The following is a 19,918-nucleotide window of genomic DNA, read 5'->3' on the forward strand; positions in this document are numbered from 1 at the left end:
AAAATAAGTGTTCAGCTTGCAACTAACAAGACATTAAAAACAGACTGACTTATTCTTTGACTTATATCTGTATTTATACAAAATATAGTGTCATTAATCAGTATCTGATTCACGATACAAATAATTTAAGGTTAGCGCTAAATTATAGCTCAAAAATTATTAGATATGGCTAATATAATAAAGAGGGTCAATGATGACTGGTTTATTATTCTGATATTGTTAGTATTTATATTTAATTTTTCCACCTATGGGGTAGAACAAGTTTATATATTTACTAGAGTATAATTAATGCTGAAATCAGCTTAAAAAAATAGGATGTGGTTTGTAGTAACTGCTTTGATAGTAACTGGCCTCGATTAATAATGTGCATTCACTTTTATATAGATTTTTTATTCCACTGGTTATCCTAGCGGAAGCTAATAGAACTAACTTTATTTCATTCTGCTAGTAATCCTAGCGGAAAATAGTTTAATCAAAATGTTTTAAGATTTTATTAATCACATCTTAAGTGATTAAAGATTTTAATTTTTAAATGCTGCTTGATTGCAGCTCAAAAATGAGTAAATGATAACAACAAAGAACTGAAGGACAACTGAATTAGCTTTGGAAATATGCTTGTATTTATACAGATTTTCCAGTAGACCCCCCCCTTCTTAATTTATCATTTACTTATACGGACCGCGGTAGCATTCTAGGCGACATCTTTCGGATACATAATAAATTAAATATAGTTCTATTATTGTCACTGTACAAAATGCAATAATATTTATCCATATGGATAAGTTATTATACATAATTGCTGAGATATTTCAGCTACAAAAATCAGAGGCTAAGAGTGAGCAACTCTCAGATAAAATTGATACTGAGGGTTCAACTCAAGAATCATTGTTTATATACAGATAATTCGCTTAAGTTCCCCTAGCGGTTAAAAATTGAACTAGAATGTTTTAGATTCTAATATATATACATTCAAAATATACGATATTTACATTTTAGATAGGTCATGCGATATTAAAAATAAATACTACTAAATAGAAAATAGGTATTCACTTATTAGCTTCTTGATAAAGACTATTAGATTTTAAAAAATGGAAATATTAAGTGCATGTGAAATGCTCCTCAGGTTACTTCCCTATTTCCCCCAATTTCCTGTATCAGCTACATTTGGATAGGGAAAGGAGGGGGAGGAGTTTATTTTGTGTTGCTTAGTCAGACTTAATAACAATAATTTGTTTTATTTTTCGCGCCAAAGCATTGCTTGGCAAGGGATATTTGATATTAAGGAATTTGCAAGCTTAGCTTGGCATGGGATATTTTGTTTATCTTTCATATCAAAATATGAAACTCATTCAGCAAATTTTTATTTTCTGGGATAGGGACAATTAATATCGCATAAATCCACTTTTACATCTAGTGGACGTGATTTTTAACAATCGCTTGTACATATTTATCTATTTCAGATTCCTCGCTGGCTTCCTGATCCATTTGGTTGATAGTTTTACGCGCATACTGCTCAGGTATTTTATTACTATTACTTGGAGCTTTTCTAGGCGTGAATTTACTCCGTGTTTTACCAAAACGGGACTCAGGATTTGGGGGCTCCCCAGCTTTCTTTTTGTTGCAATTCTGCACTACATGGCCAGGGATATTACAATGCCAGCATTTAATATTTTTACTCCTCCCATTAAAGGCTCCTATAACGCCCTCGATTTGATCCCAAGCAATAGGATCATCCTCATGATCTACCCAAGAGGGAACCTCGTCAGGTTCTTCGGTTAAGTTTTCCTTATACATTGCCGTGTTAGTGGGGATATTATCTTCGATAATGCTGATTATGGGTTGTTTCTTCGTTTCCGCAGAATTTTTAGGTAGGAACATTTCCATGGCTTGAGAATAGCAAGCCGAAAGGTTTTCCTTGCTAATATGGCCAGACCCATCCCAGTTAACGTATCTTTGTCCGAGATTAATAAGTTTATTTAAGTAAGCGTTGTAATCATCCAAAAATTGCATACTCTCAACGTAATTGGCCATGTCCATGGCAAGGTTGGTATACAGCAGATTTTTGCTAACGTTAAGATAGAATTCTTTCCACTTCTTTTTAGGTATGAGGCCAGGATTCATGAGTTTGAACACCCTAAGTTTGTTTTCAAAATAGGTGTCAAGGGGTTGATTAGTCTCCTGTTTTAGGTTGTAGAAGTACTGAGAGGCTACTTCTGGATCCGAGAAGGGAGTGACCAGCCTCCTAATCATCAGGTAATAACTTAAAGCAGATAAGGCCTGATTTCTTTCAGGCGTGATTAAGTCTCCTAATCGTTCCCCTCTAGAGTCATAAATTCGCTGGTATAAAATATCCTTAAAAAGAATTGGGTCACAGATTCTGTATGTCTTTGCAACCCTCCACATATTAGAAAAGAAATTATCAAAGTCAGCCCTACCGTCCCACCTAGGGGCATCCCTCGCAAAATCGGAATCCCATTTTTGTCCCTTAATAAAGCATTCTTTAATAAAGTCATCGTCGGCGGCGCTAGTTGTTGCCGTTGCGGCTGTGCCTGTGTTTGGCGTATTTCTTGTAGAGGGTCTTGTTGCTACATTGGGTGCAGACCTTGTAGGTCTACGGAGGGGTTCTAACGACTTAATCCTATCAGGGATAAAGGGAATCCTTTCTAATAAGGTTTTTTCATATTCCGTTAGAGAAGTTTCTCTTACATTCATCCAATTGTCATTATCCGCCGGACCTATAAAGCCTACAATTGAATAGGCCATACAACCTGGGGCTGTCATCCTATCCTTGGCGACCCATTCAACCACGTTTATCTTTTGCTGGACCGATATCCGGTCATAAAAAGTGGCATTAATTGAATCATCACCTATGGTGTTAAAATGAGTCATGTTAAGACTTTCGTTTAACGTTTTTTCCGCAAACAATGGGCCAAGATTTCCGTCCGCTGGGAGTTTTGATACTCTGCGTTTTAGATCTAAAATGTCGGTGTCGGCTAATAATCTGCGATGTGATTCCGTGTCCTTAAACCCTGCCCATTTTGTTTCTATTTCGAGCTGCATAATCTCGGATTCTTGTTTTATTAAATCTCTATAATGTGACGAGTATTCGTTTAACTTAACATTTAACGCTTCCGATATGAGTTCTTTGATTTTTTCAGGGGAAAGCGGGTCAGCCTGCTGCTGCTGCTGCGAGGTACCAGGGACGGCCGGAGCCGGCGGAGGCGGCGGTTTGGTTTTATCATTATCCCCTTTCTTATCGGTCATGGTGCTGGAGTGTAGTGTTCGTTAACACTGATTTGTCTACCACGAAACTTTTATTTAAGAACTTGGGAATATCCCTTTCTTCCTGTTTTAAGGAGAAAATATGAAAATGTGTGAAATTAAATACTAGTGTGAAAATAAAAGGCGGGTTCCTTTTTATCTTTATTTGGCAGTTTGCCACGAAATAATTATTAGAAATATTCTGTAACAAATTGTTACTGTAAACTGTTTCCGTGAATAAACTTAGTTATCAGGAAAATATTAATTTCACTTTGCAATCGAAGCTACTTTACAATTTAATTTTGTCTGTACGCTAATTATCTATACCTTCCCCCCTCAAAAATTGAGTGGTAGACAAGACTGCGCCAAAATGACGTATGAGGGGATGTACAGACAGACTGGAATACGAGTATAGAGTAGCTTCGATACAATTAAATATCAATAATATAACAAGGTATTTCTAAAAAATACACATTTATTAAACAATTAAAACTGGTTAGAAATAGGCAGATTAATGGGATTATTATTATAGGATATATTTAATATGATATCAATTAAAGGCTTGGACGTCCTGTTTCTTAGTTAGGTAAGAAACGACGTACTTGAACACGTGGGAAATATAGATACCGCCAGCCTAGACTTATAGGCTTGTATCTAACCGAATGCAGACGGGAGGAAGCGTATTCACTCTTTGGCCTGCAACAATCAACTAGCCCTCAACACAGCAGGATGGAGTATATTGGCGGTTACAAGTGGAGGTCTGACTCAGCCAGAGAAGTATAGGAATGTGAACAGGGATGGGGATACATAAACTTGGATGGTGAATACCACAGTATAAAGATTTAAACTATTAAAAGAATTTTGAATTAGGTATTTATGTTTTTGACTGTATTTTTTACATTATAAAAAGACTAGCGGCTAGGCCCCTAGAGGCCTCTAGGGGCACTTGAGGAGGAGAGAGTCGAATTTAATAATTGAATTTTTTATTTTATATTTTGTAAGAAAAAGTAAAAAAAAAATTTTTTTGGGGAGGCGAACATTTTTTTTTTTGGGGGGGGGGGGGGTTGCCCCCCCCCCCTCATTTTTAAATTTAGTTAAAAAGTTTTTAAAAAAATTTTTTCGGAGGGGGGGTTGGGGGTGTCCCACCCCCAAAGAAAATAGTTATAAACCTTCCCGGGACCTATGAGAAGCTACCCTGTTAAGGAGAACCCAATCGGTTCAGCGGTTAGCGAGATCCTTTGGTACAAACATACAAACACACAAACACACATACAAACATCCTGTTACTTTATTATAAGGACTAGCGGCTACGCCCCTAGAAGCCTCTAGGGGCACTGGTAGGAGGGGGAAAAGTCGACCTCATACTTTTTAAAATATTAGTTTCAAAAGAGTTTTAAAAAATAATTATTTGTGGGGGAGGGGGGTGAAGACACCCTCTCCAAAAATAGTTTAAAACCTTCCCAGGACCTATAAGAAGCTTCACTGTAAAGGAGAACAATATCGGTTCAGCGGTTAGCGAGATCCTTCGGGACAGACAAAAACGCTTACTACTTTATATAATAGGATATAACTGGAAAGATAGGCCTTTGTATTAAAAAAAACATTTAAACCATCCCACCTTGGTTTTTTTAGCTTTTTTTTTTTTGGTTTAAACCACTTGATTAAAACCACGTGGTTTTTATTTTGCCATCCCTGCCCATAAGATGGTTTCTAATTTTTTTTTTATTTAATTTTAGGGATGGTTTTAAGCTTTTTATTTGCTTTCCTTACTCCTTTAATGCAGAACTTCTTTGTTAAAGGCGTAAAATGAATATTGAAAATGGGGAATGATTTGGCCAACAATCAGGCATAACACAGTCAGGACTTCTAGACGAAGGACGTGCAATTTTACCAACAGTCAGTGCAGTCACCAACCTTCAGAATCTCGGGGATAAAAAAATGGTTTTTAATCTTATAATTGTACATTTTTATATCCGCGGTAAGCTGTTTATAATACGATGCGAGAAATAACTATTAACGTCTTTAGTTATGTGTTCGACCGAGATTCGAACCCCAACAACAATTTAATATGAAACTACCTTTTACCTTGGAGCATTCGTTGCAGGGAAATAGAGCCACATAGATAGAACATCCATCCACACTGGCACTGTTCTTATTCATTATAGCGTTCATCTCCGCGTGACAAACATACATGTACTTGTTTTCTAATCTAAATAGAAAGATAGTTTGATGAAAAGATAGACATTTATACAATTTATAGATGCATCCAATACATAGATAGATGGGATAGATGGATTGGATGGAATAGATAGAAAATTAGATAGATAGAGAAGAAGATAGATTTATAAGTATACATATAGATAAATAGATAGATGAATAGATAAACTGATAGAAAGATAGATCTATAGTTCTATCACAGCTGTTAGATTTCCCCGAATGTAGATGTCCATCTTAACAACCTCTTCCAATAGATAGATAGATAGATAGATAGATAGATAAACTGGTAGAAAGATACTTACTTACAGCTGCTAGATTTTCGCCATGGTAGAGTTCCATCTTAACAAACTTTTATCATTTCAATACATCCAATAGATAGATAGATAAACTGATAGATATTTACTTACTCACAGCTGCTAGATTTTCCCCAAGGTAGATGTCCGTCTTTACAACCTCTTGGCATCCCATTGTAGCCAATTCCAACAATTCTTTTGTCTGAATTTACTATGCAAGCTCCAACCTAAGAAATTATAGATTTATTCAGAGAGAGAGGTGACTGACCAGGGATCTAAAGGGATAAGACAATGGCCGATAAATTTATGTAAATCACCAATGATGTAAACTAAATTAACCCTTTTGTAGATTGCAATTAGTTGTTGAAACATTTTTATTAAAGTCTCTAAAGTTGTGAAGTCAACGCTTTTTTAAACTTTTAGGCAGTTCAGTGTTGCGGATCCGGATCCGCAAGGATCCGCATTTTTTTAAGTATCCGGAAAGTTTTGTAGATTGCAATTAGTGGTTAACTAAATTAACCCTTTTGTAGATTGCAATTAGTGGTTGACACATTTTAATTAAAGTCTCTAAAGTTGTAAAGTCAACGCTTTTTTAAACTTTGAGGCAGTTCAGTGTTCCGGATCCGGATCCGCAAGAAAATGCGGATCCGGATCCTGGGGTATAAAGGGAGAGGTCATTTTCTAGTAAATCCCGTAAAGGTGTGTGTTATAAGGCCTAAAAATAGTAGTAGAACGATAAGGTGCTCTATATATTTGTATTTCCTATTGAATAGAACAATAGGGAAGAAATTTTTTTTTTTTTTTTTTTGATAACCGTACCTGGAATATCTGAAATTTCTATCAAACGCTTTGTTTGGCTCAAACTGACACAAATAAAAAAACATATAATTATAATAAATCAACCTGTAAAGAATGACTTCTTCCTTTGTTTAATGGTATAGATTGTTCTTAACCTTTACCTTGTACCTATAGAAAACATTATTATTATAATTATATTTTTTTTTAATTTTTGTCAGTTTGAGCCAAACAAAGCGTTTGATAGAAATTTCGTATTTTTTTTAGATAATCCAGGTACGGTTATCAAAAAAAAAAAAAAAAATTTCCCTATTGTTCTATTCAATAGGGAATACATATATCTAGAGCACCTTATCGTTCTACTACTATTTATAGGCCTTATAACACACACCTTTACGGGATTTACTAGAAAATGACCTCTCCCTTTATGGAAAAATCTACCTAAATTTATATAAAATAGTCACTTACAAATTTTGAAATATCTTGTAACCTTGTTAAGATCAGCTGATTCACTCCCACACTCAGACTTGAAAATTAAAAGTATTTTTGACTTCGAGATTAAAGAATAAATATTTTTTGAAAAATTTGGTGATTTTATTTTTATTGTCAAGGATCCGGATCCGCACTGACCAAATTTGGAGGATCCAGATCCGCATACAATCAATGCGGATCCGCAACACTGCTTTGATGACTAGTGTAATAAACTGACCATCGTCCATGTTCCCTACCTCCCTGAAGGTGACAATTCATAACGAAAAACAATCTGACAACATAGTATATCATGATAAAGACATGAAAACTGTTGTATGACAGTGGAAAAGATTGAAAAAATATTCTTTTGTCATTTGGAAAATAATTTTGCTGTTAAAAATACACCAAATAATAAAATTGACAAAATTGACAAATGTCAAAAATATAACTATTATATTTTTACCATTTGTAAATATTTTTTTTTAAGTGATCATCTTTTTAGAATCCATAGCATCATCCACTTTTAATGGGATGCAATACTCAAAATCCCAAGGATATTACGTTAAGTAACATCCAACAGACAACCAATCCTTTGATTGTACGACCTTTGTCTGAGAAGTCCTAACTGTGGTGCATGGTAATGAGTTGTGCTTTTCTCGGTCCAAGGCATACACCCAATTCGAACTATTTAGGTCGTGCATCTGACATAGCAGCAATTATGTTAATTATGACGCGGTGTCGTTCCGAGATTCGAACCTTTCACCTCCCCGACGACGAGCGGATCCGCTACGTGTTGAGCAACGGTCACGGAGTACTCCATTATTTTACCTGGGTAGCTGGATCTTTACTTCTCTGGGCAGACAGAAAGGCAATGGCCATAAAATACTCATCCCACTCTAAAAAATTCTCTCTGGGTAAATTTAGATCCCGCTCACTGAAAAAAATTATATTTTAATGAAATAAAATGTTTTGTTTGTGGCTGTTCAGATAATGAAAGTTTCCCCAATTAGCTAAAAGTAGTAAAAATAACAATTCATTCCTATATAAAAAAACTGGATTGGCAAAAGTACTGTTATCCAAAATAATAGATTAGAAGTGATTCTTGTAATATAAAATATTCTTTTCGCAAAATGTAGAAATAAAAATATTTTACAAGAAATAAATCTGTGTTTAAATACTGTTATTTATCGCATAGTATTATAAACTGCTCTCCGCGGATATAAAAATGTACAATTGAGCAAGATTGAAACCAATTTTGTTAGCCCCAAGAGCTCTTGGGGTTAACAAAACTGGTTTTCTTATAATTGTTCATTTTTATAATGGTTGAAAACTGTATTTAATACGATACATAATTTTTCAGTATGGCTTAGAACTGTTTTTAATCCAGCAGCTATAAATCGATTTTTGAAGCCATACTGGAAAAATCTTTCCAGTTACCTGTTTGAACTAGTACTGCTGTTGGTGGAGGTATCCAAGGAGGTGCCACTTTTTTCAGATGTTACGCCGGAATCCACTTCTGGCTCCTGGACAGGTTAGGTTTTGTATATGAGGTATTACCCAGGAAGGCAATGGGCATTGAACTGTGAATTATACACAAGGATGTATTCATTTTAGGTATGCTATTCTTAAACTATGCGGCTATTCTTAATAAACAAGTTTAAACTAATCAAAAAGGACTCTGCTATGTTTCTATTTCCGACGGTATTAGACTAATGAAATACAGAATTGGGTCAGTCTTCCAGCCCAGTAAGCAGAGTTATATGTAACCCATGCCCCCTCTATTATATTACTTAAATGATAAGACGGTCCAAAAGCTAATACCTTAGTTAAAGGTGAATTTAGGCTTGCAGCATCCAACAAATCTGAAATATCTGGTGTAGGACTCATTTTAGATTCAATTCTGAAAAAATTAATAATTAAACAATACCTATTGATTTTCATGAAAACTTATAACTTTTGAGAAGAAAAAAGATTGCTGCCTCTTAGTCTACAGACATACAAGCCACATAATATGTCTGGAAACTTATATCAGTCCAAAAAAATATAAGATTTAGGAGTTCACTGGTTTTTCTAACAATTATGATTAAGATAAAGCAGGGGTGTATATTCTACATGGGATCCCCTGCTCAGGGGGGGGGAAAAAAATAAAAAATAAGTGGTTGGAGGGGAAAAAAATGTAAAAAATAAGAAAACTAAAAACATTTTTTTCATTTCCCCCCCCTCCTTAGTGAAAAAAACTAAAAAAATGTGTGGTAGGAGAGATAAAATAAATAAAATATAGAGTTCATTAAATATTTTTCCATTTTCCCCCCTACTTGGTGTGAAAAAACTAGGGGGGGAAAAAAATAAAAAAATTTGTAGCAGGGGAAAAAAAATAAATCTTGTGCAGAATATACACCCCTGAGATAAAGTTAAATTTCATGATTTAACAGATTTAGGTAAATCACAGATTAATATTGACGTTTTCTTTTGGCTGGATGTGAATCTTTGTAATATTCATCACCATAAAGAGCTGAGTTAGATATGGTATGATCATAGCTGTCATTGTAGTCAAAGTGTCTTCTGGAATGGTCATAGTCGTCCTGTTGCCTGCCTTGATCCCATTGAGGCCTAACATTTTCATTGTGGTAGACATTACTTTGATACGAATGGGTGGATGATAGTGAATGGGACCTTTGACTTAATGGTGAAGGAGTTCGAAGATCTAGCTGGGGCTCAAAGTGTCTTCTGGAATGGTCATAATCGTCCTGTTGCCCACCTTGATTCATTGGAGGCCTGATGTCTTCATCATGGTAGACATTACTTTGGCAGGAATGAGCAGATGATAGTGAATGGGAACTCTGACTTTGTGGAGAAAGTGTTCGCAAACCTAGCTGGGGCTCAAAGTGTCTTCTAGAATGGTCATGGTCGTACTGTTGCCCGCCTTGATTCCTTTGAGGCCTGATGTCTTCTTCATGGTAGACATTACTTTGGTAGGAATGAGAAGATGATAGTGATTGGGACCTTTGACTTTGTGGTGAAGAAGTTTGAAGATCTAGCTGGGGCTCAAAGTGTCTTCTGGAATGGTCATAGTCTTCCTGTTGAACGCCTTGATTCCTTTGAGGCCTGATGTCTTCTTCATCAAGGTAGACATTACTTTGGTAAGAATGAGCAGATGATAGTAAATTGGAACTTTGAACTGGTGGTAAAGGTGATTGCAAATCTAGCTGGGGGTCAGGTAATAGGGTCTTGCGGGGTTTTTGTGGTCCTGTTTGTTTCTTGCGTCTAGGGCCAGTATTTTGGAGACCATACGTTTTCAAAGATGGTTTTGTAACATGTTTACAATCCTTGCAATTTATATTTCTACAAAAAAGTTTATTACTATTATGTTTAGGGATTTTCTCAATATATGCTTTCATAATATCAGCCGATTTCCTATGAATGGTGTACAGTTTGTACTGGTAGGTAAATTCTAGCTTGGATAGTGCAATCTCAAGACCTTTCCGTTTCCCAATAAGCTGGTCACAGTGGATTTTGTCAAGAATTAGTTGCTGATAACGACGGGCAGTTGAATGATCAGGGCCAACCAATTCTCTGATTGTATCACAGTCTCTTGCTTCAGTGAAAAGTTTCTCTGTGTTATTCTGGATAAGATAATCACAAAGATTATCAATCTCTGCAAAACAATCAGAATGCACAGGAGGGGTTAATTTATTTTCATCTATTTTTTGTGCATAGAGAATCTCTAATTTACTTCGTTTTACCATTTGCTCCCGAATTTTATGCGTACTCTTGCAATAAGTACCTTTCTTGGTATATTCACCCGGGATGACATCATCTTCCTCTCCTGGTAGGAAGTTTATGCCTTCAGTGTCATCTGTTGCATCTATCTTTTCTCTTGCTTCAGAAATTTGTTTCTCGAGGTGAGAGCAGACATTCTCCAGATAAATGAGTAACTTAGCAATACGAGTCTCCTCCTCTAGTAACTGACTTAAGTTAGGTTCATTTATTGCTTTGAACAAAACTTTACTTAGTTGATGCTCTTGATTAATGTTGAATTCTTTTGGATTTATATTATCATGTGGTTCATTATTTAGTTTGAGTACAGCTGTGGGCAAGGGGTTTGCAATGGATGTGTGGTTTTGGTTGAATTCCATACTTGACTAGAAAAGAATTTAATTATAACTTTATTTAAGGTAAACAAGGTAAACTGGCTATTAGCTAAGATTTCATAAAGTTGTATGTTATAAAGACTTTCAAAGAGGATTAGAATGCTAAAAATAAACATGAAAAAAGATGCTTCAATGAGGAACTGAGAAGTAACGGCGGTAGAACTGCTGCTGCTGCCAATTTTTTACTCCAAATTAGGCAAATTTGAATTTATTGAGACAAAACTTTATTTTCTAAAAATAAATTCCTTTTTTTGCACTTAATATATAATTTTTATAAATTCTGAATATTTTTAACATGTCACTACTTACTTACTCAGCAAGAAATCATTATGGCTGGCCTACCTTCACTTGGATCTTGCCAGCTAAGAATTACTGAGAGCAGACATTCATTGCAGGTAAAGGATCTGAAAATAAATTTAAGGTTTATTTATGACCAAAAAACTACAATGTCTACATCCATAAGTATCGAAGCACAAAAATCATACATGGGAATACGTACAAGTAGATTTAAAGGGTATTTATTAAAATCAAGAATAGATTTATTGGATAAAATAAACACGAAACCTTGCTTTGTTTTGTATGATGACGATGGTCAAAGTAAATTACATTAAAGATGCACATAACAATGGGGAAAATTATTTTGATCCTGATATCCCAAAAAAGTTGGATAAAAAAAAAAAAAAGATATGAGGAAATATGTAAAACATATAAAAATAGCCAAAAACCTGATAAAAGGCAATCTGGCCGCTATGGTTGTTTTCTTAAAACAACAGAAAATTAAATTTCTATATCCTTAACTTAAAAAATTTGGAAAATCAGACCATATACACTGAAGATATGGAGAAAAATGTGAAAAATATAAAAATAGCCTAATACCTGCTAAAAAGGCAGTCTGGCCGTCATGGTTGTTTTCTTTAAATGATGGGAAATTTAATTTTAATATCAATAATTGAAAAAAATTTTAAAATCGGACCATAAACACTGAAAATATGGAGAAAAATGTGAAAAATATAAAAATAGCCTAAAACCTGTTAAAAAGGCAGTCTGGCCTTCATCGTTGTTTTCTTTAAACGACGGGAAATTTAATTTTGATATCTATCACTAAAATTTTTTTGAAAATCGGACCATAAACACTGAAGATATGGAGAAAAATGTGAAAAATATAAAAATAGCCTAAATCCTGCTAAAAAACGGTCCGACCGCCAATGATGTTTTATAGTCAATTGTGCTCCTTAATGATGGGAATGTTGTCAAAAAATTTCAGCATTCTATCTTTTATAGGAGCTGAGTAAATCCCATTTCCCCCATAGCGTTACAGACTGACGGACGGACATAGTGAATTATAAAGTAGCTTCGCTACTAAAAATTGCTAACAAATGTTTTAAGTCATAATTACTTTCCATCCAGAGTAATTACCAGAGTAATTACCATCAAACCGATGGACAAAATGGGTGGGGTAGCAATTCTTAACACCCCAGAATACATTTCAGGAATGGAACAGCTTTTAAAAGCAGAATTCAAGGACGAAAATGGTACTAATCATCTTTACTTTAGGACTTTAGAGGCCGTTGAAGCAGATCAGCTGCAATTCAACCATTTAGAGGAGCTTAAGGACATTGTCAGGAAAGGTAGGCAAAGAGGCTGGATAGGAGAGGACGAAGCAAAGTGGCTAGTCCCCGACCATTTCAGCCCAGGGAGGCTATATGGACTTGTAAAAGACCACGTGGACCCAGCTAAATGGCCAGCTGGAGGAAAAATCCCCCCCCTACGCCCTGTTGAATCAGCATCAGGTACAACCTTTGAAAATTCAAGTCATTTTGTTGATTATCATAGTAACCATTTAGTTAAGGATATACCCAGCTTCATTGAAGACACACCAGATCTTCTCAGATTCATAGAATCTGAAAACCAGAAAGGTCCACAACCTGCAGGTTGTGTGCCAGTCACTCTGGATGTTACAGCTCTATACACAAACATACCCATAGATGAGGGAATGCATTATTTTCAGGAGTTTTTAGATAAGAGAGAAGATAAAACAGTTCCAACTGCATTTTTAATAACTCTCTTAGGTATGGTGCTCAGTTGTAATATCCTAACTTTTGACAACAAATTTTATTGGCAGGAAGTAGGAGTTGCAATGGGAACCAGGGTTGCCCCCACATTTGCTAATATTTTTATGTCTGTTATAGAAGGTAGAATGCTTAGAACTTGGAGAGGCCAAGCCCCAGCATGGTACAGACGGTTCATAGATGACTGCATTATGCTGTGGACTGGATCTGAAGTAGAACTTTTAAATTTTTTAGAACATATAAACAACATACATCCCCTGATTAAATTTAAAGCCTCTTATGATTTTCAGAGTAAAAAAGTTGAATTTTTGGATACTGTAATTTCCATAACTGAACAAGGATTTATTAGGACATCCCTTTTTACAAAACCTGGCAAGAAATGTACATATCTCTTGCCATCAAGCTGTCACCCTGGTCACATCACCCAAAACATTCCCTACTCTTTAGCTCTAAGACTCAAACGAATCTGCTCTGACAATTTAGACTTTTTAGCACACCTGGACATATTACAAGAAAAACTGTTAGGAAGAGGTTACAAACAAAACTTCATAGTTAAAGCTTTTGAAAAGGTCAGTAATCTACCCAGAGCAACAGCATTGATAAAAACCGAAAAAAATCCGGTAAAGAGAGTTGTACTCTCACTTCAATTTGATCCCAGACTACCCAATATTTCTAATATCTTGTTTAGGTTTTGGAAAGTCATGATACAGAATCCACACCTCAAAAGAACCTTTCCAGATCCTCCAATGATTTGCTGGTCCAGACCAAAAAATCTACGGGATTTTTTAATTAAGGCACAACTCCCACCAGTAATTACAGAGAGAAGGTCAAGCAGGGTTAAAAATGGATTTTCCCACTGTGGTAGAAATTGTAAAATGTGTCACAATTCCCCCCGGTTTTGTAAAAGTGTCATAAACACTAAAACCAATGAAATCTTCCCTATTTTAAGCACTCTAGACTGTACTAGTAAAAACGTTATATATCTTATTACTTGTAGGAAAAACAGTGGATCCTGTGCAGTTAGGAGACCTCAGTATGTGGGCCAAACAAGTAGAATGATCTCCAGCCGTTTTAACGAGCACAGCCACTCAATCAGCACTGGATCAACTACAGTTGGAAGTCATTTCAAGGCCCAAGGACACAATCTACAGGACTTGGAAATTGTCCCAATAGAGAAAATACGAAGCACAGACCCCTGGATACGCCTAGCTAGGGAAAAACTTTTGATTAGGTCTTTTGATTCTGCTCTCAATAAAATTGTGTAATTTGCTTCACCCAACAAACATTTAATCATCAATCAAACAAAAAAATCCTTTCTCAAACAAGACCCATCTTTCCAACAAATTTCTTTTTCAACACATAACATTTGTTTGCATTTTCAGAGATCTACTAAAAAACCCTCATCATTTAGTTTGTAAAAATATTTTATTTCTGAACATTTCTTTAAACTCAAATTAACTGTGTGCATTTGCAAATTTTTATAAAAAAAACTTTTAAAACACAGTTAACATTTCAAAGGATTAAGCTTCTTTGATATTCAGGTTATCTTTTAACTCAAATCAATTGTTTACATCATCAAATTATACTTCCAAAATTCTCAAATAAGTCAACATTTTATACCATGTAGTTTTCATTTCATGTTTCATCAAAAAAATGTACACATTTTTTCACTTTTTTGGTTAATTCAAAAGAACACCAATTCTTCCTCCATCCTAAAACTTAAACAAAGCAGGATATCATAAAGATTAAAAATTTTTCCCATCTCAGGAATAACTCCACCCATTTTTTTAACAGATTTCAAAATCCAAATCTCCGCCCATAAACAACCAAGGACAAAGATAAATTCATAACCTTTTCATAACCCCCCCACTCCTCCCACTTTTTTGTCTCCTCCCAGTTTTTTTTTCTGTCTCCGCCTTCAACCAAACTCACCATCCAAAACTCCGCCTATTTCCTAACCATCAAAAAAATTCCTTTAATTAAAACTATGCCCCGCCCCATAACTTAAACAAGGCCAAGAATTATTCCCTACTCCTCCTTTTTAAAAAAACTAATGTTTTAATCTTGTATTTCAAACTTTTTCAGTAGTCATCTGTATTCTATGGTGATACCTAAGATTCAAAATAATTTGTGACATTGTTCTATATAAATGTATGTTTAATATCTTTGATCATATTTGCTGTTATCTAATGTCTCATGCCTATATTTTTTTAGACAAAATGAATTGAAAATGATTGCTAAAATCGAAATATATCTTCATGTCTTAGAATAGTGTAATTTTTTTAAAATAGGTTGAAAAACATACTAACTTTAAAATAATTACTATTTGAATACCAAAGCTACTGTATAACTTACTTTTATATCCCTGCCTGTGTGATTATCTGTCAGTTCTATAGAGGATTTACTCGGCTATTTTTAAGGATACTTGTTCGTACCTTTACATTAGGCCTAAAAGGTACCAACAAACTAAATATTACAGACAACCAACCCTGGGATTGCACAAACTTTGTATGGTAATGAGATGCGCCTGTTTTTTTGCTAAGACATTCTTACTGATATTATAAGGGGTTTTTTTTTTAATGCAACCATCTCGTAATCAGTGAGCAAATGGCACTTAGAATTCGAATTTCGATCTGAACTTTTGCATGAGTAATCCTTGGTAGGTCTATTTTCCCTAAATCGAACAAAAAGTTGGAAAAGTAACGTCTGGCGGCTCAGCCGTTTAGCCGTTTTTTGCCTATTATCAGGGTAAATTCATCATCAATTACGTAGGAATCAACTTTTTAAAACATATTTTTGGTTTAATTCATGTTAAATGATAGCAATAACCATTTTTAAAACTTCTAGTACCAACAGCTACCGTCTAGAACCGTTTGATAGCTTTTTGGAGTAGAAAAGAGTATTATGTGGAGATAGGTTTCGTGACTAATTTGCAATATAGATATCCAAAAAATGCCAAAACGGCTGAGCCGCCAGCCGTTAGCCGTTACTTTTCCAACTTTTTGTTCGATTTAGGGAAAATAGACCTACAAAGGATTACTCATGCAAAATTTCAGATTACTGATTACGAGATGGTTGCATTAAAACCCCCCCTTAATGTCCCGCAACTGACACAGTAACATTTAAATGTCTTTATTTATGATGCGATTTGGACCAAGATTCGAACTCATAACATTCTCAACTACAATGGGCTACAGTTGCGAGATATTATATTATCAGATAAGACTAAACCACCATCCCTCTAAAAAAATTTTTTTTATCTAAACACTTCGCTACCTAAAGGTGTTTATGTATTTGTTTTAAATAAGAAACTATTTTCACCACATTTGTATCAATAATCATAAGGTTCAATGAGCTAGTAATTCAAAGGGTAAGTTCTACAAAAAAAAAAAATTGGAATCCCTGTATTTTTCGCTATTATATCTACTAGCGCCTTCGCCCCTAGAGGCCTCTAGTGGCACTTAAGGAAGGGTGTTTTTTTTTTTTGGGGAGGGGGTGGTAATTTTTTTCTAGAGGCGATTTCTCTTGGGAGGGTGGTGTTACCCTCCTTGAAAATAGTTATAAACCTTCCAGCGACCTATTAGAAGCTTCCCGGTTAAGGTTAACCCAATCGGTTCAGCGGTTAGCGAGATCCTACAGTACAAACAATCAGAGAGACGACATGGTTCTACTTTGTATTATAGATATTATAAAAGAAATAGCTTCACCTTTTTTTAACCCTTAAAGTTTAATTCTCCTCAGGAAATGCTGTGCACGCCACTGATGTACCTTTAGATCTTGCTAACAGCGGAACAGAAAGAGCCTTTAAATACAATGAAGCTTCCTATAGGTTCAGGCAAAATCTTTCACTATATGAAATACAATAATTGCAATTAAAAAAACTAGTCCTCTGCTTTCCAGTCTTAAATTACTTTTAGAATAAAAGTAAATTCTTCAGAATAATGTCTATACTAAATCTGCTACTACCACCATATTTCCTAAAAATATATCGAGAATAGGATGTAGCTTTAGCGTTTTTTTTGTATCGTCATAAGGGTTGTACATCAATTTATCAGCCATTGTCTTATTCATATGGTCCCTGAGTGACCTGTTTAATCCTAACAATAATGTTAATGTCATGTGGGTGATTTGCACCTGGACTGAAAAGTCAACTTGTCAACTCAAGGCCAGACTCTTTGGTTGGTTGTGTGTTGGTACATTACACACAACCAACCCTTAGATTGCACGATCTTTAATCCTAATAATAACTTTTTGTCCAAATCCTTCGTGACTATTAAAGTTTATAAAAAAAGAGAAAATCCATTCCAGTTCAAAATTTAAATACGAAATAAATTCTTTTAAAAGGTTTAATAACATTCTAAAGAAGTAATTTATATTTTGTATAAAAGTTTATTATTACTCTTTTTTAGAAATTTAATTTTTTCAAAAATGTTAAGTACCGATTTATATTTAATTCAATTAAATATTTTGTTAGAATCTAGAGTAATCCACAATTCGATAATAAAGTCAGGTCCCTTTTATTACATGCCCTTTGTCCCCTTAAGATCATATTTGTTTCAAATTAGCAAATAGCCAAGCGTCGTTCATTCCACATGTTTTCTACAATTATCATTTTAAAAAATAAGATTATCTGAAAAATATAAACTAAAAAACAACAGTTATTAACTTAATATAAAAAAAACAATCATTAAAAATTTTAAACATTACAAAACATGATATTGTTCTTAAATATATTTTTTTGCGTGCATTTTTCTTTACATTTCATCAAATTAGAAAGTTGCGCGCCAATTTTACAGCCGGCGAATAAAAAAAATAACTTTGATTGTAACAATTAAATCACTGCAGGGTGGCCACAGACTTTTTTTCAAAATAGTATAAAATAGTATGCAAAAAAAAAGTAAATAGTATGCAATAGTATGTAAAATTTTAAAAAATAGTATGCAATAGTATGTAAATTTTTAAAAAATAGTATGAAATAGTATGCATTTTAAACAAAATAGTATGAAATAGCAAGCATTTAAAACACTATAGGGCCTTAAAATGTTGGTTAGCTATCAGGAAACCATTACTTTCTTGTCTTATTAGATTGAAAAACATAGTAACAAACACCAACATTCTATTCTGAAAAAAAATAAAAAAAAATGAGCTAAGAATTAGTAAAAAAATAAGTTGTTTATTGACTATTAAAAATTTTGGACTAGTAAAATAATTTTGTTGTGTACAGTGTCATAATTCATATCGTGATTTTAAAAAGAAATATTATATAAAAAAATTGAAAGTTCAAATATAATAATAAAATAAAAAATAAAGGTAAAGTTTCTGACAGGGGCGTCCAAGCTTTTTATTTTGGGGGGGTTGAACATTTTTTAAGGGGGGGTAATTCGTTTTGGGGGGGGGGGGTAAAATGGCGCAAATTTTTTTTACCCCCCCAAAAATTTTACCCCAGGGGTAAAATTTGCTTGGGGGGGGTAATTACCCCATCTGAAATCTGTTGGCAGGGGTAAATTTAGTTTACCCCTCCCAAAATTTACCCCCGGGGTAAAATTTTTGGGGTTTAAATTTTGTTAAATATATAGTATTAAAAATGCGCGCGAAGCGCGCAAAAATTTTTTTATTAGAGATTTTTTATTTTGGGGGGGTAAATATCCCCTCCTAAATGGTTTAATAAATAATAATAATAAAAGTTCAAATAATAAATATTTTACAACAAAATGAGAGGATCTTTCTAATGACATAGAGAAACACATTATATTTATATTAGTTTGTTAGGAGTTAATCATAAACCTCAGTAACCTGTAGGATCATTTAATAATAAAAGTACTCCTCAATGATATAAAAATTTAAAAGGAGAAATCTTTACATTGAATGTAGAAATACCAATAACTTTCAATAAAGGTACAACAATCTGAACTGAAAGACTACTTTCTTCTGGAAACATTTCTAAAAAAAAATTGAAAACAAAGTAGCGAGTTTGCCGCATTTTCACAGTAGCATAGATAGGCATTTAGGTTAGGTAAGTGTTAATGATTGCCCCGCAGGGTTAGAGCCCCCCGCAGGGACTAGAAATAGGAGAAAAGATACTGTGAAAATGCGATGAAACCTGCTACTTGGCTTTCTTTTCATGATCAAAAAAATCAGTTTGTTTTAGTTACCTAAAAATTGAAGATTTATCTGAAATCCAAAGAAATAGTGGAAATAGTATGCAATTTTGGACAATAGTGGAAATAGCATATTTTTTTGGAATAGTTTGCATAGTATGCAAAAATAGTGGAAATAGTGGAAATAGTGGAAATAGTATGTTTGTGGCCAGCCTGGGTGAGTTTTTATCAATCCTTATAAAAAAGTAACATGATGTTTGTCTGTCAATATCGAAGAATCTCGTTAACCTCTAAGCCGATATGGTTCTCCTTTACAGTGTAGCTTGTCGAAGGTCCTGGTAAGGTTTATAACTAATATGAGGGAGGGTACCACCATCCTCCCAAGATAAAACGCACCTAGAAAAAAATACCACCCCCCCCCCACAAAAAGTTGACTTCAAAACTAAAATTAAAAATGGGGGGTGGTCAATTCCATCCTCCCCCCAACAGCGAAGATGGAACAGTGCAACCAGCTGCTTTGCCGTTGCCATTAGCAGACAAAAAATTTAATTTAAATTTATGAC

At 34.5% G+C, this 19,918-nt stretch overlaps 2 protein-coding genes across 7 annotated transcripts in view; both read right to left on the reverse strand.

Moving 5' to 3' along the window:
• LOC145332624 (deoxycytidylate deaminase) overlaps positions 1 to 9,121 on the reverse strand; it is a 22,823-nt gene extending 13,702 nt beyond the window's left edge. For all 6 annotated transcript variants that reach the window (XR_013884239.1, XR_013884238.1, XR_013884237.1 and 3 more), the window contains exons 1-5: positions 8,859 to 9,121; positions 8,475 to 8,560; positions 7,866 to 7,971; positions 5,886 to 5,998; positions 5,347 to 5,470 (exon numbers count right to left, since the gene is read on the reverse strand). Coding sequence is in view for 1 of the 6 variants with exons in the window: in XM_080177635.1 (XP_080033761.1) it covers positions 5,347 to 5,470; positions 5,886 to 5,998; positions 7,866 to 7,971; positions 8,475 to 8,560; positions 8,859 to 8,978 (549 nt within the window). In the remaining 5 variants the exon portion in view is untranslated. The remainder of the gene's footprint in view (positions 1 to 5,346; positions 5,471 to 5,885; positions 5,999 to 7,865; positions 7,972 to 8,474; positions 8,561 to 8,858) is intronic.
• On the reverse strand, positions 8,936 to 11,664 carry LOC145332620 (uncharacterized). Its single transcript, XM_080177629.1, has 2 exons — positions 11,531 to 11,664; positions 8,936 to 11,179 (listed from the first exon to the last, which is right to left on the reverse strand). Exon 2 carries the CDS (start codon positions 11,171 to 11,173, stop codon positions 9,488 to 9,490), a length of 1,686 nt encoding a protein of 561 aa, XP_080033755.1. The 5' UTR covers positions 11,174 to 11,179; positions 11,531 to 11,664; the 3' UTR covers positions 8,936 to 9,487.
• Between the last annotated feature and the right edge of the window lie 8,254 nt (positions 11,665 to 19,918).

This window comes from Acartia tonsa, chromosome 11 (assembly GCF_053477335.1).
Source record: "Acartia tonsa isolate MP-2025a chromosome 11, ASM5347733v1, whole genome shotgun sequence".
Lineage (NCBI taxonomy): Eukaryota > Metazoa > Arthropoda > Copepoda > Calanoida > Acartiidae > Acartia > Acartia tonsa.